The 22653-nt window shown below is 34.2% G+C and overlaps 3 protein-coding genes across 3 annotated transcripts; 1 reads left to right on the forward strand and 2 right to left on the reverse strand.

Annotated features, from left to right (window-relative positions):
- Positions 1-2974: 2974 nt before the first annotated feature.
- On the reverse strand, positions 2975-4236 carry LOC144449610 (dnaJ homolog subfamily C member 30, mitochondrial-like). The gene has a single exon (XM_078140180.1). The coding sequence runs from the start codon at positions 3873-3875 to the stop codon at positions 3249-3251; it is 627 nt and encodes a 208-aa protein (XP_077996306.1). The 5' UTR covers positions 3876-4236; the 3' UTR covers positions 2975-3248.
- Positions 4237-4583: 347 nt separating this feature from the next.
- On the forward strand, positions 4584-12194 carry LOC144449244 (18S rRNA (guanine-N(7))-methyltransferase-like). Its single transcript, XM_078139756.1, has 10 exons — positions 4584-4631; positions 4726-4763; positions 6835-6930; positions 7382-7464; positions 8397-8493; positions 9066-9162; positions 9876-10012; positions 10700-10751; positions 11480-11622; positions 12083-12194. The coding sequence occupies exons 1-10, from the start codon at positions 4587-4589 to the stop codon at positions 12135-12137; spliced, it is 843 nt and encodes a 280-aa protein (XP_077995882.1). The 5' UTR covers positions 4584-4586; the 3' UTR covers positions 12138-12194.
- Positions 12195-13663: 1469 nt separating this feature from the next.
- On the reverse strand, positions 13664-18072 carry LOC144449074 (GTP-binding nuclear protein Ran-like). Its single transcript, XM_078139494.1, has 6 exons — positions 18000-18072; positions 16801-16885; positions 16170-16295; positions 15191-15378; positions 14394-14564; positions 13664-13761 (listed from the first exon to the last, which is right to left on the reverse strand). The coding sequence occupies exons 1-6, from the start codon at positions 18036-18038 to the stop codon at positions 13714-13716; spliced, it is 657 nt and encodes a 218-aa protein (XP_077995620.1). The 5' UTR covers positions 18039-18072; the 3' UTR covers positions 13664-13713.
- Positions 18073-22653: the final 4581 nt, after the last annotated feature.

The raw sequence follows: 22653 nt of genomic DNA on the forward strand, positions 1-22653 counted from the left end.
TTTTACGAGTAGATTACATGCCAACGTACAAAAATAAAAATACCTATATTGCAAGAAAATTGTTTAATAAAACGATGCATTTTGTTGAGTGTACCATCTCACCTTATCACTCACACTGTCCGTGAATGTTGCTGTTAAAATATGATGGTGATGGTAGCAGTGATTGAAGTAATTTGTATGTATACATATAATGGGAATATTGATCAACGTTCAGTATATGCAATTGTCATGGCAAGGGTCATGTTTTACAAAATGGGACAAAGGGGAGGGTCACTTTTTACAAATGGAGAATGGGGAGGGGGTCATGTTTTACTTAACAGATCATGTGTGATTTCCTCCGGCCCTCCCCCTCCTGTAAATACTGAAGGCTCCCTAAACTTCGGTCAGTAATTAGGAGTGGCAAGTTTAATTCTTGAGCGAAAGTCTCTAAACAACAAAAGCCGAACCAGAGGTTTGAATCATATCGGATATAGGCACTTCACCGTGACATTACGATTGTTAAGATAGCGAACATAGTTTACATAATCGACTTTAACATTTGTGAATAGAGGAATCGCATTCAGAAGCGCTCATACAGTACCTCCACCAATACTGAGGGCGCCCTCAGAGGTTCGAATGGAATGGCTGACTCTGACCATGCTATGACTGCATGTATATCTTCACTAAAATTCAGAATCAGATTTCAATCTTGATTCAAATTGATAGAATTGGTTCTTGTCTCATTATAAATCTTTCAGCAAAGTTACACCTAAAATCCATTCATAGTTTTCTGATAAATACAACTAACAGACATAGGTGATGTCATTTCCAACAACTCATTACTGGAGGCAAGAGAGTTGAAAGATATCAGTTACATTTCGATACCGTGATATGAAAGGAATGACCTATTTTTTGTTTTTTACCCTGAATGTCAAGGTCAAATCTGAGTATGTATGTCAACATTTGGTTAACATTTGAATGGTGGATTATTTTTAGGCCTAATAAAAAAAAATTGTATGATTCCGATTACGCTCAATTTTAGAATAGGTGAGGTTGGTAGATATTCTATTTCATTATATTTTTTTCAGTGTTGGTGTCTAGTTCAGGTTTACCACTGTTTTCCAAATGGTTTCTGTGTTGTTTATGTTTCTTCCTATCAGATGTACAACCATTACAGATTGGAAGAACAGTTTTAGAGTGTGATGGCAGTTTCCGCATCCACTGTTTCTCATGAGACTTCACAATTTTTGCTATTTTATTATTTTTTCTTGAATACGTAAAAAAAAGTTTAGGATGAGCAGTGAAAAGCTAGGTGGGGTCGGGTAACCGGAACCAAACAATTATTTTTTTGGTCTTATAATAAACATTTCATTATTATCATATGACCACAAAACAGAATAACATATAGTGTTAAAAGAAAACATCTCTTTATTGTTCATTATACATCATGCTAAAAAGTAACAGAAATATCCACTAGTAAATTAAAATCAAATTGAAGGTAACAGTCCACATTGTATTCAGGTACTAACATTCTGAATGTAAAGAGCAAACACTTGACATTGTCAAAAAATTGCAAAGCAGCATTTAAGTCTGATTTCAGCTAAATCACTGAACCATAAATAAATGCTATACATGTATATGCAACAGTGTCAGGTTAGTGGGCAAGGTTAGAATGTGTAATTTATTCACTTTTCATGAAAGGGATGTAACCTTATTTTTATGTTATGTCAAAATGTGTGTACGTCATTTTTGTAAAATGATAATATATCAGAACAATACTATGAAAAATGTGTATACCATGGTGAATGATCATTATATGTATGTGTATACCATGGTGAATGATCATTATATGTATGTGTATACCATGGTGAATGATCATTATATGTATGTGTATACCATGGTGAATGATCATTATATGTATGTGTATACCATGGTGAATGATCATTATATGTATGTGTATACCATGGTGAATGATCATTATATGTATGTGTATACCATGGTGAATGATCATTATATGTATGTGTATACCATGGTGAATGATCATTATATGTATGCTTAGACAGTATGTATCGTCTATTGGACTTGTCTAATTTACATTTGTAAGCTTTCAATTGGGGGGGGGTTTAAAAAAAATTAAAATCCATGTGAACAACATTTTGGTGAATACCGGATAACTGTCCTTGATGTCAATACTATTCACACTACAGCTCATTTGAAAAAAATAAATGTCTGAAAGTCATGCTTCATTATTTGCTCAAGTTCTTGATCCTTATTTAAAAATATGAATGACATAACTAAAAGAGTTCTCTAAAATTGTGAGTCACATGATGCACTTGAAGGTATCATTGACATTATATTGTAAGTATTGGTTTATTCTGACTGAATAAAGTCAATATTTGGTAATAATACCACTATTCCCTGAATAAACCAAAATTTAAAATGTTCAGAATAATTGTTGAATCCCTCAAATACAATGTCTTACAGTTCTGGTGCTATAGAATTAATGATACATGCAGTACACCAATGTCACACACTAACAGTTGACATGTCTCATTTCTTTTCAGAGTTAACAAAAAATTCTAACATCCACAAGATAATACAAATAATTCCAGCTGCAACTTGAAGGTTTAGAGTAAAACTGGCAGAATAGAAATATTGTTTACATTTTAGATGTATGACAGAATTACAACAATGTCCTTTAATAGTTAACACCCTACTGCAAGTGGCAGTAGGCTGTCATGCATTTTCTTTGGTAGACACAAATGAATTGCAAATATACACTCTATAATTGTACACACTGGAAGTATGATAACTATTGCTTTCCTTGAGGTATCTATCCCCAAACAGACTGCAAGACAGTTCAAGCATAGACAATAGAAGTAAAATTGAAGTTTTCTCTCTATTGTCCCAACTCAATAATTGAACATATTTTAAACACCATTTCATATTTATCCTCCATGGCCTATTCAGCAGATAAATTAATTTTGAAATTTCAGGTACAGGCCTAAAAATACTCATTTCTACATCTGTCAGCATAGTTGAGTACCTTTATCACTAAGCAAGTACACATCATATGCATTTGCCTATATGCCTTTGAGAAACCCTCTTCAACATCTATGGTACAATATACAATTTTCATACCGAATAAAAGATATCAGGATATATTTTGACAAATTAAAAGTTACAGTTGCCTAAAGAGCAAACATTTCAGTTCAGTACTTCAAAGGTTGTACAATTTTAAAAAGAAAGCGAAATACCCGATCACAAATTTACTTTGTCTCTTTGTTACTATTAACGTTCTTTTGTCCTTTTGCCAGACTATGCAGTAAATACACTAAGAGCAGACCTGCTATGATTGTCCCAGCTTCTGCTGCAAAGAACTTATTTTCTTTCTTGCTTTTTGACTGTGTGAACTCACGATGTAGTGCTCTCCTTTTACGGCGTCTCTGTTCTTCTGCCAACTGTGCCCCATATGTTTGTTTGTAGAATTCATCAAAATCAAACACCTTTTCACCACTAGCATTGTACATTGCTCCAGTGTAAATTTTTCCTTCCTTTCGCATTGTTGGCTGCTTAGGTTCAGGTTTTACTTCACCTCGAAAGTCTCTTGGACTGAGGATGCCTCTATCATAGCGTCTTCGTAAAGTATGGTTTCCAAGGATAGTATATGCTTCAGTTATTTCTGAAAATTTCTTAACACTTTCATTACCTTGGTTTACATCTGGGTGATATACTTTAGAAAGGGAGTAAAATGCACTCTTGATTTGAGCATGTGTTGCCTTCGGTGTTACACCTAGAACATCATAAAAGCTTAGTTTGTTAGCTGACACCCTTGTCCTGTATGCTCTTGTTAGCATAGCACAGCTTTTCAAGGAGTTGGCGTTCAACTTGAACATGGTGAGTGCACTGAAAGAACAGGTACAACAGTGTAGTCTTCAAGTTCAAGTTGACCTGCTAAGTTCTTTTATCAAAAGTTTCAAAAGAAAAGAAATCTCGTATGGTGACTACATCAGCATGATATGTTACGACTATACGTTGAACTTCGGATAGTTGGCTGAATTCTGCTCCGCTGCGGTTGTAAAGATATAACTTACATATGTTGGTGTCTTGAGCCTGAGGTCAAAGTTCCCTGTGATCTTGTTGGATGCCGGCCGGTTGGGCACGTAATCAAATGCACAGAATTATTCAATAACAACCATCACACATTTATTACAGTTACTTTCCTCCCTGTAGCGTAACAATATGACATTGTCAAAAGTGAAAGAACATGCTTTCAACGCCGATGATCGAAGGTTAATTCCTGGGAAGCTCCAGGGAGACCAAAGTGGTGACGTAACTTTTGACATAGCAGGGTTTGTTCCATTCCATTCCTCCAGTGGCATGAGAGATTATCCCATTATTTAAAGAGGGGTAGTGGAAAAGTTTGTACGACCAGAATCGTACCAACAACAATGTAGAAGACCATCTTATGTTGTTTTAAAGTAAAAAAAAATATTAAAGAAAATACCATGCAGCAAAAATTACCAAATACTCTTGTTTGTATAGGGGTACTCCAATTTAATGTCCTGTACGCACCTCTTCACCACGTAAAGAGTTCCGTATCAATCATGGCTTCCGGTAGACGTCCTGAACACCAAGCTCCTCCAGAATTCGTAAGATATTTAGGTTTTATACGAATATTTTCACTTTATTAGAATATCGGTTTGTAAGAGATCTAACCACTCGCCCTTTTGACATTTTTCACAGTTTTACAATGAAGAAGAGGCAAGAAAATATACATCAAAGTGAGTAGATATCAGAAGAGGACTAACACATGTGCACCAGTACCGATATGTATCTGGTCACGTGTGTATTGCAATATGTTATGCATAAAGTTTGAGAGGTACTTCGCGGATAATGGAAATTAAATTATAAAAATTGATGATGGAACTCATCAAATTTTGTCAACATTAAATTTCACAAAATTCTAATTTATATCAATGCATATGATAAAAAATATATATACTCTCACTCCAGGACAATGTTGATTGTAAAACTAAGTGATGTTAGTTTTGAACCCTAATTTTGCTTTTATACTAATTCCTATAACAATTTATAGCTGTGGGATAGCTCTGGAAATATGCACTTTGACTACTCTTACACATCTCTAGTACCCTGCTGTCAAAAAACCAGAGAATATTTTTGTTGTTCAAAAACCACCCAGATACATGTTAAAAAAATTTAACCTGCATCTTCTCTATTCTGTCATTTCTTGTGTAGTATTTGCCTCGAACCTCAAAACAGACTACAAATTGACTAGCTCAATCTATTTCACATGCACACAACCTCCATTTATACTGTGGTCATGTCTGTTTGGCTACTAGCCACTTGAACAAAAGTTAGACAAGAAACGACTAGATGAGACATAGATTAAATTGAGTGATTTGAAATCCATTTTTTAATTCTTTATAGTCATTAACAAGGGTTTAGGTATCTTTTTGACCAAAAATCTGTGAGCAGGAAAATAATGTGCAGTGTCAAGGTTTTTGATAGGGAGGAATAATAGTAGAACATTGGTGATGTCAGAGGTTAGCTGAGGGACTGTTATAGGGAACTTGTAATCCAGATTGAGCAGTGCAAAGGACTATGGGATTATCTGTGGTTATCGTAATACCTTAGACTCTCTTACAGCCCTCGGAGCTTCGCTTTACTAAAATTAAAGCTAAACGAATTATTTTGTATGTACCGATGCCAGCTAATTAACCGTACTCGAATATCCTTGTACTGTGCGCCCTCATCGACCATGATAGAGATAACCATTCGTTGACGTGTGACTGTGACGCTCCGTGTTATCGCGAAAATACGGAGCGTCGCAGTCGCACGTCAACGAACAGATATCTCTATGTGGTCGATGAGGGCGCACAGTACAAGGTTGTTCGAGTATGATGGAGTACGTTATGTAGATGGTATCGGTACATACAAAATATTTCATTTAGCGTCGATTTTAGTAAGGCGAAGCTCCGAGGACTGTGAGAGAGTCTAGTAATACCTATAAAGCTCGAGTTACCGATAAAAAACCTCCCACAATGGTCAGGGTAACTATGAATTGATTATTTGTGGTTGCAAACAATGTAACAGTAATGTTTACAATACCACTTCATTAGTATTTATTATCACCTTTCCCATGATGCAACATTCAACATGGCGGGTTTACAAGTGACTATTCGTGCTGACACCACCAGACACTCACATCACAGAGACCAAAGAGTTTAATTATAAACCCCAGAAAATTGGAGAGATTTGTGTGGAAGAAATATACTAGTAACATTTCTTGTTGCTACTTAGCCACTGTAACACAGATGTTTTCAAAGACTCATTCTTCCATGAACATTAATATAATATACTGGAACAAGCTAGAGGATAACATATAGTAAAGGCTGGATCGGTTGATGCCTTCAGAGCATCCATCCAGATTAACTAAGTATCCACTCTCTCTCTCCATTGATCATAGACTGTAAGATACGTTGTGCTTCTTTTGAGTGCTGACTGATAGCGTTGCACAAATGTCAGTATCTTGCAGACTGCTCTGATCATATTCCAGATATCTGATGATTCAACATTTACAAAAAATAAAATCTTAAAAATTTTATATAATCTATTTTTGTTACATCTTAAGTGTGATACATATTTCTTTTACAGTGTGCATCATACCATTTCTCAGTTTCACAGTTTCTGTCAGCAATGCATAGTTTATCTATATTGTTTCTGTGTTCCACAATTTCTCTCAGCAATGCATAGTTTATCTATATTGTTTCTGTGTTCCACAGTTTCTGTCAGCAATGCATAGTTTATCTATATTGTTTCTGTGTTCCACAGTTCTCGTATGATAGAGATCCAACAACAGATGTCAGAGAGAGCCATAGAGCTATTAGCATTACCAGAGGATACCCCCTGCTTTGTTTTGGATATAGGGTAATTATCCTAATATTAGACAATTTAAACCATGAATTTGGTCTGCTGCAAATAGTTGTATATATATGTGTACAGTAAATATTATTGTTACTGGCACTAAATCTTTGTCTAGTTCCTATACGTAATGTCCATATATGGTATATTTGTCAGCTCTGGATGCTACTTATACATAGTTTAAGTCACTACAATAGTTTGGGTTCACTGATTGGATGACCAACTTTTTGTGCTGATTGAGCGACTGTGACCAGATGTTAGATAAAGACAATGTTGGCATCCAGACTACACTAAATCATTCACTTGACTGTTTGTCAGCTAAGCACTAGATGTAGCACTTTTCTCATACTACATTTCTACACTTGATACTTTGGTCCCACACTTGTCTTCATTTATATAGCACCATTGCTTACCTCTGAAAACTGACTATGTTCTATATGTCATATGGATTTTATAGGTGTGGGTCTGGTTTAAGTGGTGAATGTCTCACAGATCAAGGCCATGTATGGGTTGGCATGGACATCAGTCCTCATATGTTAGGTAAGTAATAATTATACATCATAATACTATCAATTCTTGCACTATAAATGGCCTTAAAGTCTTGATGCATGGGTTAACACTTAGCCATTCAAATGTTAGGTAAGTAATAATTATACATCATAATACTATCAATTCTTGCACTATAAATGGCCTTGATGCATGATGCATGGGTTGAAACTTAGCCATTCAAAGTACTTCAAATGACAAATTAGTGTTACATGTATATAGCATTTTGTTTTGTAAATGAACGACTTCTTTCTTTCCAAGTCTTCTGTTAAAAGTGTGCAGCAAGCCTTCGAATGCCATTAATGTCACCCGTGTCTTTTATCTGCACATTACACCACAGATAAAGTCTTTGGTTTTAGGTTTGACTAATAACTAATTGATTCTCTTTCTCACCAACTGTGTACTTTGAAAACCTATTAAATTCTTGTATCATATCACACACAAATAATTGGGAAATGTAATTTTCAGATCACGTTTGACCTTGTTATGTTACATGCACAACCCATAACACCAAAGTAAAGCATTTTCCACGATCATTTATAGCATCCATGTCAAGTGTAAAAGTATACTGTTTCATTTGCTAAATGACCACATTAGAAAGGCCACATGCTAGGCTTGTAAATAAACCAGTATACTTTTACACTTGATATGAATGATATAAACAAGTGTAGCACATACAAAAAGTGCTTTACTTCAGTGTTACTCATTGTATTAGCAAATGAAACAGTATACTTTTACGCTTGATATGAATGCTATAAACAAGTGTAGCACATACAGAAAGTGCTTTACTTCAGTGTTACTCATTGTATTAGCAAATAAAACAGTATACTTTTACACTTGATATGAATGCTATAAACAGTGTAGCACATACATAAAGTGCTTTACTTCAGTGTTACTTATTGTATTTTCAACTTTGTTATGTGTAGATATAGCTGTAGAAAGAGAGATAGAGGGTGATGTATTTCTAGCTGATATGGGACAAGGCATGTTCTTCAGACCAGGAACATTTGATGGTGTTATTAGGTAAGAATAGCACAAACAGTTGACATATGTATAACTACATATGCTATGTATTAAAGGGACAACACAGACTAGGGATTATAATGGTGTGACAAGAACTTGGCAGGTAGAGATATTCAAATAACACACTTAAGACAATAGAATATCTGCAAGTCACCCAGAAATAAATTTCATCCCATTTTGTTACCCCTTTTGACTCAATTATTGATTGATTGATTGATTGATTGATTGATTGATTGATTGATTGATCGATTAGTGTAAGAAAAGAAAGATTGAAATTTGAAATGTGAGTGATGTGATTGTGTGTTTGTGTTGATATAGGACTATGAGAGAAGCCCATGCTGTGTGAGTGTTGATGTGATGTACTTGATGCATGCAGGAGTGCTTGTGGTATTATCTTGGCAGCAGAAAACACTGCAAGCATGAGTGCAAATACCCCTGAGTACCAACACTAACACTCATGCAGTATGGGGGTTCTGTTATTACACATGTTTATCTGAAACAGCAAATTTGTGTTTAAATGGCAATATAACATATTATCACATATTTTAATGTTAATACCTTTCTCCCAACAGTATATCAGCATTACAATGGCTATGCAATGCAGATAAAAAGACACACAATCCACCAAAAAGGTTATACAAGTTTTTTAGTTCATTGTACAGTGCTATGGTAAGATACTTTCAGTTGCTAATATTATCTCTCTCTCTTCCAAGAAGTACAGTCTGCCATCTATTATATAATATACTAAATATTACATTAGTTTCTCAAGTTCAACAATGCTCTCTATTTTGTGGATCATGAAATAAAAGACCATACTACTATGTATATTCAATCATGAAATCAGATGTGGTTACTTGTATCTATATGTAGCACAGTGTCAAAACACAGGTTTCCAAATGCCTTGTACAAAATCACATATCAATATCATTTTCAATTGACTGATTGTAATTTGTGACAAACATTCATAACCCAAATTTTCAAGTATACAAAAAAGTCCCATGATGCAATGGTAAATGAGCAGTGAATCTTGTCATGGTTCATAAATGCATAATTAAGATAGCAGACTGTCTGTCTATCCATGTGTCTGGTCAGCCATCATTTCACTGTTCTCTCCATATACATATACATGTATTAGTCTGTGTTTGTGGCTGTGTGCCTTACCATCTTTCCAGTTGTTCATCTTATTTTATATTGACAACCCCCAGTCAGAAAACAGACCATTTGACAAAAACTGTCGACCTAAACAGGAGAAACGTTACTTGTAAGTAATAAGAACCCATGTCATGGTACAAGGAATTATTATTACCATGTTTTAATGAATGATTATTTTATATTCATCAAGGTAAAAGTCGATATTTTGTTTACATATAATTGTGTTACAGAGGAGAGGCAGTAGAGCTGTGTTTCAGTTTTATCCAGAGAACTCCAGTCAAGTAGAGTTGATAACTACACAGGCTATGAAGGCAGGATTTACAGGTGGTATGGTAGTAGACTATCCAAACAGTACCAAAGCTAAAAAGTGAGTTACAGTGTGTCCTTGATTAAAGCATATCACAAGGGCTTCTCTCTAATATGTTTATATGTATTAAAGACTGTTCAATGTTTACCAAATTACTATTTCTTACTTCCTCTAGTGTTAATAGGGTCCTCAAATCAATGTAAATCACAAAACTAATCTTCCGGAACTAAAGTAAAACTCTAAAGATCTGTTGTTGTGATGTGTTTGTTACTATGTTTTGAAATATAAATGATAGATAAAAAGTCAAATGTTTCATTTTAATCTTATACATTTTGTACTTTCATTCCACAATGTTTTGAATCCAATCTACATGTTAAAACAGAACATTGCATATCAATTGAACCATATGGTTTTCCCCGTCATCATTACTGGTGTTGTGAAACCTGATACAAAATCCCTTTTAATAAATCACATTTTAACTTAATGTTTGATCAAGTTCAACATTCCAAATTAATAATCTGTCAATCATTTTTATCAATTTCTATCAATAATCGATTACTTAAATCAACTTTGGATATTGCCATATTGTTGAATTTCAACATATGATTGAAAAGAAATGATATCACATCATCTTGAATTGTTCAGCTCAACTTGAAGTTTAACTATTTGTTAAAACCTGGAGCTTTTCATTTGAAATTGAAAGTGAATACTGACATTTGTAATTAGTTTTATGATATTTGATTTCAGAATGTTTCTTACTTTGTTTACTGGTGGATCAGCAAATCAACAATTACCAAAGGTATGTTTATTTATTATTTATATACTCCTAAGATTAGAGGGTATTATAGTTCATCAAAGAACTTTTACCCATTTGAAATGTAAACATGGCAGCATATGTTTTATTTAAACTTTACTGAGATGACCACTGTCATTTAGTAACTCACTGGTATAGACAGATATACCTAATACATTAATGATCCAAATCCATATGTAACTATTTTAGAAGAATGTTTGTGTAAAGTGCTAAAGTAGTCAGTGAGTGTACAAGTCCATATTTACAGTTGTAAAGTTGTGTCTGTTATAGCAATACAACAATAACCATTGTAAGATATATATCAGGTGGAGTAATTCAAATGTTTTCTAGTTTAACAGCACAGAACTTTATTGATGAAAGTGGTAGCATTGTCAGTATGTACTCAGTAACTGTGATTTCAAAGAAGCCAAACAGTATTGCAGTTTTGGAATACTAAAGTTTTGGATTAATATCATCTTATGATTGGAGACATGGAGATTAAATAGAACCCTTCTTTTGTTCCAGATGGACTTCTTCTGAAGCTCTGCAAGAAAATTGTTTTCACATCTGAATTTTAATCCTAGTCATAAGACTTTAACAAAACTGGTCTCGTCATTTAATAGAATTTAATCTTTTAAGATAAACTACTTTTTGTAAAAAGAGCTGTATGACTACAATCCTAATGACAGTGTAATTTAAGACTTTCTTGTAAAAACAAATGTTCATTTTTACAGGGCTTGGGAACAGAAAGTAGGGGTTTGCAAACACAGGTGGCATACAGTGGCACAAGAGAGTTAGGAAAGAGAAAAAGAAAACCACTCAAGAAATCTAGAGATTGGATTCTAGAGAAAAAAGAAAGGAGGCGACGACAAGGAAGGTATGTTGATATTGGTTATAAAAACTTTGCCAGTATAGTGTAGACTGTTTTAAAATGAATGCAACAACTCACATGCAAGATAAGGATGTTAAAATACAGGCTTTGTTTATAAAATGAGTTCTTTAGAACAAAACTGTTATTTCATTGGAAGCTTTGACTAATGTTTTCAGATTGCCTAACTATTGAGGATGTAGTTTATAGGATACCATGGCGATCAAATACAATTATCAGATGCCAAATACATGTATTTATTGCCTAAAGTGGATATGTAGGTATGTGTTAGTGGTTTTTTTGTTTGTTTTGGGGTGGTTTTTTTTTTTTTTTTTGGTATTAACATTTTTATTGGTTTCCTTACAAAGATAAAGATACACATCTTTATCACAAATGGAAATTTCACAGAAACTTTTCTTCCTAAAGTTATGTGTTAGTGTTAATGATTTCTTTTGTTTGTATTTCCCAGGGAAGTAAGAGGAGACTCTAAATATACCGGAAGAAAAAGATCTGGAAAATTTTAGTTCGACTTTCACCCTTTTATTGTAATTTTGTAAATATTTACAACATTTTATTGCCACAAATAAAACTTATAAAATAATATGAATTGTTTCATTATGAGTGTTTATTGAGATGATTCTGAATATCAACAATATTCTATATATAAAAAAATATGAAAACAGGATAATCTTAAACCTGCACTAGCTGTAATTGCAGTATTATGTTTTTTGATCAAATAACCAACAAAATATTCACTGAAATCCTCCAATACTAATAATTATAGACAGTGTACATGTCCATTTTATCTATAAGTAGTATAGTAATATTGGAAATCATTGGTGCACTGGTGTTTGAGTGCAGATCCAGTGTACATGTCCATTTTATCTATAAGTAGTATAGTAATTACTCCTACAGAGCCGAGTTAAAGCTGCACTGGCTGCAACTGGAATGTTTCTTGAAACAATTTTGTAAGATATAATGACATAATTGTGATACTGTACTGTATAGAGTACAGTATCACAATTATGTCATTATATCTTACAAAATTGTTTCAAGAAACATTCCAGTTGCAGCCAGTGCAGCTTTAACTCGGCTCTGTAGGAGTAATTTGCCAAAACGTAATTTTGTCTCATCTAATGGTTTCATTTGACCTTTCACTAGTAGTCTATTTGACAACTCTTCAGATTAATAAAATGAAAGTCTTTCACGAAAATTGATGTTAAAATTATTACCATATCCATTGTGGATTAGTTATCAACCATCTGATGTTAATCTGCAGGTATTCATGTCTAATGAAATTCTCAGTACTTTACATACTAAATGATAGCAGGTCTTATCCAATGTCAAAAACTGTGTTATTAAAAAACCCGAATTAGATTGAAATACGTCCAAGTACCAGAGTTTATAGTTTATTTAAAACAAACACTTTATCGTGATCTATGAAAATAATACTCATACCTAAAAAGTTTATACAAGCCAGTAATATAATGACATTGGAGATTGCAATAACTTATATGTCCCTCTTTCATAAAGCTGTGTACATAGTCCTGATCCATAGATAAAGCCAGTGTCAGTCCAACTGTACTCAGAAGTAAATACTTGTATAATTTAAAAAGTCCAGATAGGACACCTTAATAAACAATAACATAACGTAACATAACATAACATAACATAACTTGTAGTAGATTTTTATGTTCGTAACCCTGGACTTGTCTATTTTCAAATAAAATTCATATTATTAATCCATAATTATTGACAAAATAATTTAGGTTAAGTTGTCTAAAAGTTGCTCAAAGTAATGAAAATATATATATTAAAAGATAAATACAAAATAAACCTATACACACAGTATGTAAATACATCAATGCTTTCTATTGCAGTATATTAATGTGGTAATACCACTATATCAAACTACTCAAATATCCTAAATTTTTCAGTAGTTTGAATAATGTTATATCAAGTCTCTTGTAGAGAAAGTGATCCAGAAATACAATTTCACCAAGGATTCTAAATGAAAGTGAGATATAGAGTCCACTATTCCCTGTGTATCTGAGGATTCTAAATGAAGATGAGATATACAGTCCATTATTCTCAGTATGTTTATAAATCATCGTCAGCATCTTGTGGAAGTTCAAGTTCAGCTGCTTCCTAAGAAAGAAAGAAAGACAAAACGCTATATCACTTAGTTTCATACTTTGATAGTTAAGTCAGATTATGTGATACAGTTCTTGGTGGCACTCTGTGTGTGGAACACACCACCCATGATTTCTAACCGTCTAGTCAACCAAGTGATCCAAGTTTAATATTGCTGATGACAAGATGACAACTATACTGTTACTATGGTAACTCCTTTCTCTCATACTTTACAAAATGACACAAGGTAATGCAATCCGTCTAATTCGGTGCACTTTATGTGTTTGTTAATCTGCACTACACTATATATTCTCAACAACCAGAGCTTTCTTATTGCTCTGAAAAAAGAGCTTTCTTATTGCTCGGAAAAAAAGCTTTCTTATTGCTCTTTGAAAAAAGAGCTTTCTTATCACTCTCAGAAAAAAGAGCTTTCTTATCGTTCTTGGAAAAAAGAGCTTTCTTATCGTTCTCGGAAAAAATTGCTCTCTGAAAAAAAAAACATGGAATGGACGGGTTGGGGTGGGATGATTGTTTTACCAATGCAGCTGAGAAGTCTGATCATTGTATATATTAATAATTAACCCAATGCAATGTTTTGAATACTTGCTACTCGTATTGTAATATATTATTACTGAACTTTTGAATACCTTTATCTCTTTCTCATACTGGGCAATCAATGTAGGATCAACAGTGACTGTTGCTGGCGTGACAGCAGGCTGGACAACAAAGCGGAGATTCTGATCACCAGTCAGTTTACGAAGACACCACAGGAATGGCTTCTCATAGTTGTAGTTACTTTTGGCACTGATATCATAATACTAAAAATTCATAATACAATAAATAAAAATATGAAAAGTTGGCATTCAATTTTAAGTTAGTCTGTAGTTTCATAATAAGTATTAAAATTCAGCATTTTACGTTTCTAGTTCCAAAAGCTAAACTTATATCTTGTTTTTTCATGAATGGAAATTTGTATTTTTGCTGATATAACTTTTTATTTTTTGACTATGGCAGAACCATTTGTTTCTTATGTCTGTCTGTCTGTCTGTCTGTCTGTCTGTCTGTCTGTCTGTCTGTCTGTCTGTCTGCCTGTCTGCATGTCTGCATGTATGTATGTATGTATGTATGTATGTATGTATGTATGTATGTATGTATGTATGTATGTCTGTCTGTACTGTATGTCTGTCTCAGTGCATTGTGTCTGTGTGTATTATGTGAATGTCCCGAAAAGTGTACATATAGATATATAATAATTAGTCAATAAAATATGTTAAAATAGCTGTACTTGAGCATTTTTAGGTACTAGTACTCGATACAAAAATCTTAATTCTTAATTGATATCAAAAGATTAGTTATTTTCAGTATAAAATTTAATGATCAAACAATGGTCAAAAAAAGACAAGAACATAACAATACACATCTCTTCAATATTCTTCAATCCTACCTGTATATTTTTCTTTCGGTGGAAAACTATTTGTTTGGCTCTAACTTTACGGTCTTTAACATCCACTTTATTACCGCACAGAACTATGGGTATGTTTTCACATACACGGACCAGATCACGATGCCAGTGTGGGACATTTTTGTACGTTACTCGTGACGTCACATCAAACATTATAATCGCACAGTGAGCTGCAAAAAAAATACATTTATATCTTATTCAAATCGACTTCAAAAGGAAATATATGGCCGCATATAATACTTCATTTCATATTTTTGTCTTTATTTACATAGTGAGTATTGAACGTTTCTTTTCAGATGCATACTGCAAACAAAACTTGTATATATTTCAACGTTAAATCTGGATTTAAATCGAAAGGCTATTATATGTTTCGATCCTGTGTCATCACATTAGTGTTATCTTAATAAGGATTTGGGCCGTTGGTTTGTTCTTGTTTATAGCTCTCTGTCAGACAACTGAATTTCAATTCTAGATTTTAACCCTAATCCGAAGTGGTCCTTCAAACATATAGATAATAAATGTGGATGGCAATCTGGTCGATTATTGGTTTTCCATTGTAATGAAATATGAATACCTTGAATAACAATTCTAATCATGGATATATTACATAATTATGGTAATTAACGTGGAAAAATATCATCTCATAATCATAGCCACCATTGTGTAGTCTGTATGCCAACGTGGCCTCTACTATAAACCATAAATCGTAACGATATCGCATTGGGACTAGCCTACCATTGTGTGGAATACACAATTGTAAGATAAGACAAAAGTCCCGTAATTTCCTCTTTTAAAAATCTAATAGTAAACATTGTCAACATTAAATAACCGTATATTTAAGCTTAAAGCTTGTCTAAGTTTGTTGATGCAAATGTCATGACGTTTTGACTTGCTTCGTTTAACGTAACTGTACTTTTAACAATTTACGTTCAGTGTTACCATTAAAAGAACAGTAACTAACCGCCAATGTAGTATCCATCTCGGAGTGCTCCAAATTTTTCTTGGCCAGCAGTATCCCATACGTTGAAACCAACGGGGCCCATGTTTGTATAGAATGTCAGCTGGTGTACTTCAGCTCCGACGGTCGCTGTATATGAAAGTAGGTAAGGCAAATTAAAGGTATTATCTATAGCTCTCGGACAAATTATTAAGTGTTTGTATGTAGTCAAGTCAAAAAAGATTAAGATGACTTCAGTAGGTAAACAATTAAAACATCTTTGCATTGTCTAAAGTACCATACCTTTGGTCCAATCGGCCAACTAGTTTTTACATTGATATGTTTAAAATAGGATAAGTCGGTCGTTCTGTATCTATATGTCCCTCCCTCTCTCTGTCTATCTATCTATCTATCTATCTATCTATCTATCTATCTATCTATCTATCTATCTATCTATCTATCTATCTATCTATCTATCTATCTATCTATGTCTGTCATTGTCTGTCTCCCTCCCCCCTATCCCCTCTCTCTCTCCAATATAAATGCAATGTGGTTTTTGTGGGGGTGGGTGGGGTGCGCTTGTCATTAATGCGAAAAGAGACGAGTGTCACTTGTCATGTTTATTTAGTTGTGTATATCACAACATCAGCATTACCTATGTACTTCCTTTGGAATTCTCCAGTCCGATGTCTCGTCACAAAAGTAGTCTTGCCAGTAGCGCCATCACCGATCACGACAATCTGATAGATATAGATAGATATAAATCAACGTTATTCATTAGAGGAAACTAGGAATATTTTTACCTACTAAAATGGAAATGATACATTCATAACAACACAATGTCGGACAAGGTTAATCAAAAATAGGTGTAATATTAATTAATACTGTCTTTGTTTTATAATTTATGTTCTTATTTATGTTAGTATTTTACTTACTCATCGTCTACTAAGCAAACCATAACCACATCCAACAACATGTACAGTTTATTGACCAAAAAAGTCCATTCAAATCTCAAGAATCGAAGTCAGCTAGCGATTGAACATATAGCAATTCTTTTTGTTGATATTGATTTGTAATTACTCTCTTGTTGATGCTTGTCAGTATTTTTTTATTTATTTATTTATTTATTTATTTATTTGTTTGGTTGGTTGGTTGGTTGGTTGGTTGGTTGTTTGTTTGTTTGTTTATTTATTTATTTAGTTTATTTGTTTTCGTAAACATAACTAACTAAGCCTGAGTGCTCTATGGGCGTAGCTGACACTTTAAAAATGACGTGTAGAGTTTAGTAGGACGTCCAAACAATAACTTCGATAACATTGGTCCTCAAAACTGACACTTCCGCTGTGTTTTCTTGACTTTTCTTATTGAAGTGTTCGCATGTGACCTCAATATATGCCAATGCCATCAAATGTTAAGCGAAAACACCCCCTTTCTAAACCTGTCCAATCTGGTTTGTGATCGTCACGTCAAGAGGTCAACTTTGGTCATTGATGATATGCATATTAATGAAGTGTGGTTTACGTATACGTTCGTGTGACGTACCGACGCACCCGTGTCATAGAACATAGAAAGCCGTACTTTACACCAACAAGTCGACAAATAAACATAACTAACTAAGTCTGAGCCCTATATGCCAATTCGAAAAGGCGAAAACATCCCCTTTACCTGCTTTGTGATAGTCACATCACGTCGAGGTCAACTTTGGTCATTGATGATTTGCATATTAATGAATGGCGTTCGTATGACGTACCGAATCAAAAAAAGAAAGAAAACCATACTTTACACCAACAAGTTGACATTGTTTGCTGGGAAACTAAATTGAATTGAATACGGATACATTGTAATAAAATTTACCTTAAAAGTCGCAGCAACGTTTTGCGAAGATTCAGCCATAGTTACACACGGGGCACTGCTCACTTCGACGTACTGTCTGTTTCTGACTAGAGACTGAACACTGAGGTTGCCTACAAAACTGGTAGGTACTGGATAGTTTGGTTGAAACCAGTTGGACAGGAGCTATTTTGATCTACAATCGTTACATAATGTATTGAAATAGACACATACAGTGTGGAAAATTCCTATGAATAAAAAAAACTCAACGAAACGCAACAGAGCCGGGAAACAAAGACCATGTTATTGTTACCATCAGCCTTACCGTTGATTACACAAACTAAATACATGTATATCATTTCTATAAAATTTAAAAATGAAATTCCATGAACATCTTTGATTCCATGGCTGTCAACTTTTGAGAGTTCCACAGTACATTTAATAAAATGAGTTCATGTTGGATATACTTTCAATTCATAAATGTACTTTTAACAGTCTGAATGAAAGTTTGAACCATGCGTTTTATTAAACTTCCTAAATTTCAGCATAAAGCTTGGGCACTCAAGTCTTGATTATAAGGTATAATGATTACTTTGCTAGGGTATAGGTATTGCTTGTGGGGGTTGACATTTGACAGTGATGTTGAGATTTTTTCTAATCCTGCCGGGTTAATTAAAACCAAACTAAAATTTTTTGTAGTTGTAAAATTGTCACAACACATGCCTGGGTTAAATGCATTCAATGTTTATAATAATAATAACGACTTTTATTTCAAAAAAGAAAAAGGGTGACCCTGTTAGGTCCAGCCTAATCTTCCCAGGGGCCCTAAAGCAAATGTACACAATACAAACAACAAAAACAAAACAAGGTAACACACATAAAAATTGAAAAACATTAAAAAGTATGAAACGTAAAAGAGATAAAATTGTAAGACCACAGACAATGTAAAAGGATTAAAGAGATTCAAATAGGTATGAATTTAAAGATTTTTTGAAACAAGTTAAATTCGTAATACTGATAAGGTGAGTAGGTAAAATGTTCCAAAGTTTGGAGCTTTCAAAACTAAATGACTGAGTAAAAATACGACAATTTGGAAATGGTAAATACAAAAGATTGTTGGTGCAGGAACGGGTACCCATTTGGTTACTTGAACTCCTTTTATGAAGGAGGTCAGAGAGGTACATAGGAGCCAGGTTATGTAGACATTTAAAAATCAGAATGTACTTATTAAATAGAAATCTCTTTTCAAGTGGTAAAATATGAAGTCGTTTAAAAAGGTCAATACTGGAAATCCCTTTGGATTGCATTTCAATGGTAGAAATATTTAAAATTAGCCGGATTGCACGCTTCTGAAGTTTATATAATTTGTCAATATCACCTTTACTTGCATGAGACCATATGTTGCAACAAGTATCAAAAAAGGGCTGAATATAACTAAAGTAGAAAAGTTTTTTAGTAGATACATCTAAGTATTTAGCAATGTGACGAAGAGCTGCAAGATTAGAAGATACTTTTGCATGCAAATGTTGACAATGTGAAGTCCATGAGAGTGTAGAGTCAATGATAAGTCCGAGTGATTTTTCAACTTCACTGAAAGAAAGAGACGCGTTGTTATAGAAAACAGAAAAGGAAGTGGGCAAAGAAAGGTTCTTTTTAGGGGGAATTACCATAGCTTTGGATTTATTTGTATTAATGATCATATGGTTTTGATTACACCAGGTGTGAACTTTAGACAGATCATCGTTAATAGTTTGATTTACTATGGAAATATCAGGGGAGGAAAATAGAAGAGTAGAGTCGTCAGCATAGGTATTAGTATGGCAGTGTTCAACTTCTAAATGGAGGTCATTGATATAAAGGAGGAAAAGAAGAGGACCAAGGATAGAACCTTGAGGGACGCCAGACTTAATAGATAACATGGAAGAATTGCAATTTTTAAAGGAAACAAACTGTTTTCTGTCCTTAAGATATGAAGTGAACCAATTTATAGCCGAAGAATCAAAGTTGTAGAGTTTAAGTTTTTGAATAAGCAATGAATGGTTAATAAGATCAAAGGCCTTAGAGAGATCAAGAAAAAATGATACCACTCCAGTTATTGTTATTTATTGCAGTATAGCACTGATTAACGAAATAAGTGAGAGCAGTCTGACAAGAATGACCCGGACGAAAGCCCGATTGAAACGAATAAAGAAGATTAAACTTGTTGAGATAAAGATACAGACTTTGGTGAACGTGGGATTCTAAAAGTTTGGATAAACATGGTAGAATAGAAATGGGTCGAAAATTGGAGCATTTATCAGTAGAATTACTTTTATGAAAAGGAAGCACCTTAGCAATTTTCCAAGCAGATGGAAAGTGATTATTGATTATGCAGAGGTTAACAATTCTAAAAATGTGTGTAGCAATATAAGGAGCTGTAGATTTCAAAATCTTAGCGCTTATAAAATCATACCCGGTTGACTTAGAAGTATCCAAATCTAGAAGGAATTTTAAAACCTTCGTTTGCGAGATAAGTGGAATTCGGAAGCTGTAATGAATGTCTTTAGAGTCAACAAAATTATTTAACTTAGTGGGATCAAAAGTCTCATGCATAATATCTTTGTTGAGAGCGTCTGCAATGTCAGTGAAATGTCTGTTGAAAGCTTCGGCAATATCCATAGAAGATGTCAGTTCAGTGCCATCAACATATAGCTTTGAGGGTTTAGACGGAGAAGACTTGGGATGAAGATCATGAATGGCTTTCCAAATATTGATGTTATGGGATTTGTCGGCAATAAGCTTAGAGTAATAATTTTTCCTGAGGGATGATGTAAGCATGTTTACGTAGTTCCTTTGTTTCTTGTATTCAACGGTATTATTTGAAGCTTTCAACTTGTCTCTAACGTTGCGTGCATTATGAAGTTCAAGGGTATGCCAGGAAGGTAGATTTGCATAACGAACTCGCTTGGATTTGAGTGGAGCATGCTTATTGAAGATACTGGAGAAAGTTGAAATCCAACTATTTAGGGCAAGTTCAGGGTCGTTTGTAGTTTGCAGAGTTGACCAGTCTGCTGACTTCAGGTCACTAACAAAGTTGTTTACATTGAAGTTACGTAAGCATCTGTAAGTGATAATGTTATGGTCCGATTTTCTGGTTGAATGGATTTTTCTAACTGTCATGATGGGGGAATGATCGGAGAGTCCGTGAGATATTGTTCTTGTGTTAGAATAATTTATAGGGTTGGTGGTATATATATGGTCAATTAAGGTAGAAGTAGTATCAGTTGTTCTGGTAGGTGTATCAATGAGTTGCTTGAGACAAAAATATTCAATAGTAGATGTCCATTTTGCGTTATTAACTAACAAGTTAATATTAAAGTCACCAAGAAGAATCAGCTCGAGGTCAGTTTCATACAACTTATCCATGATATCTTGGAAATGATCAATCCATGCGGCACTACTATTAGGTGGTCTGTAAATGTAGCTCAGAATGAAAGGGTGAGTATTTTTAAACGTAATTTTGACTGTAACTTGTTCAATGAAAGACGATTCGAGATCAGGCATTCGAGTAAACGAGATATTATCACTCAGATAAACAATGATGCCACCACCGTTTCTGTCTGATCTATCACGACGAACCAAATTAAAGCCAGGTAAGTCCATGAAAGTATCAGAAGTATTAGTGTTCAACCAAGTTTCACTAAATCCAATAATTGTATTTGTGAGGGAGGAAGTCAAGATTTCCCGAATTTCATATATTTTGTTCCTGATTCGATTGATATTCCAATGAATAATCTTCAGACCTTTGGAATGGCTGGTAAACAGGGATGGCAAATCGCTCATAGAAGTGTTAGTTAAGACATCTTTTGTAGGTTCGAGAGTTTGATAAAATTTAAGTGACGTATGTGTTTCACGATGTGGGCAGCAAATTTATTGTAGCCCAGGCTGTTTAGATGTAAACCACTCGCATCAAGGAAAACACACATTTGATCAGGATAAGTAGTGTTATTGTTCATGAAGAGCATTTGAGTTTGTGACACTGAGAAGTTGCCGAGAAGATTGTTTGCAAGTTGAACTTTGTTGTTGAGATAAGGGTGATCCATTCGAAAGAGTAATCCAGAAATGATGATTGTAGCGTGTTTATTCAAAGATCTTAACTTCTCAACCAAGGAAGTGTATTTCTCTTTAATTGCTTCAGAAGAGTCACACTATAATGAAGCAATTTATTACATTTTACATTCACCAGTGGTGTCAGAGGACATTGGATACTGTCCCAACCTGCTGTAAATAGCAATCAATTGATATTTGCAAACAGGATCTGACAAGAGTGAAACATTGTCTGCTTGTTAGCCTCCGCCTAGTCTGTAATGTACGCCGTGACGGGGCGCCCTCACACACCGGCCAACGCCTACATGTGAAAGGAGGCCGCTGAGGGCGAAACGTCACGACGTATCTTACAGGGGCTTACAGATTGGGCTCGGTTCATCCGGTGCCATTTCTTGGACATTCATTGACCGATTTCTTTCGAACTTAGTAAATGGATAATGTACTATGACTTACATATGCACGTCAATTTTTTCTGGAGTATGGTGGAATTTGACTCCTTGTGCCCTTGTAAGTGGGTTTGACTTGTTATTTGAAATAGTAGTAATTAACTTTTGGTTTGAATACTGCACCTATTGGTGTTTTTTTCTGATCA

Source organism: Glandiceps talaboti, chromosome 18 (assembly GCF_964340395.1).
Source record: "Glandiceps talaboti chromosome 18, keGlaTala1.1, whole genome shotgun sequence".
Classification (NCBI taxonomy): Eukaryota; Metazoa; Hemichordata; class Enteropneusta; family Spengelidae; genus Glandiceps; species Glandiceps talaboti.

Excerpts from the sequence above, each read along its gene's own strand:
- LOC144449610 (XM_078140180.1), bottom strand. The coding sequence starts at position 3,875 with ATGTTCAAGTTGAACGCCAACTCCTTGAAAAGCTGTGCTATGCTAACA.
- LOC144449074 (XM_078139494.1), bottom strand. The coding sequence starts at position 18,038 with ATGGCTGAATCTTCGCAAAACGTTGCTGCGACTTTTAAG. Across the intron at positions 16,296-16,800 it reads ATTCCAAAGGAAGTACATAG|CGACCGTCGGAGCTGAAGTA; the intron begins GTAATGCTGATG and ends TTTCATATACAG. Across the intron at positions 14,565-15,190 it reads ACCGAAAGAAAAATATACAG|TATTATGATATCAGTGCCAA; the intron begins GTAGGATTGAAG and ends ATGAATTTTTAG.
- LOC144449244 (XM_078139756.1), top strand. The coding sequence starts at position 4,587 with ATGGCTTCCGGTAGACGTCCTGAACACCAAGCTCCTCCAGAATTC. Across the intron at positions 6,931-7,381 it reads TGCTTTGTTTTGGATATAGG|GTGTGGGTCTGGTTTAAGTG; the intron begins GTAATTATCCTA and ends TGGATTTTATAG. Across the intron at positions 10,013-10,699 it reads AACAGTACCAAAGCTAAAAA|AATGTTTCTTACTTTGTTTA; the intron begins GTGAGTTACAGT and ends ATTTGATTTCAG.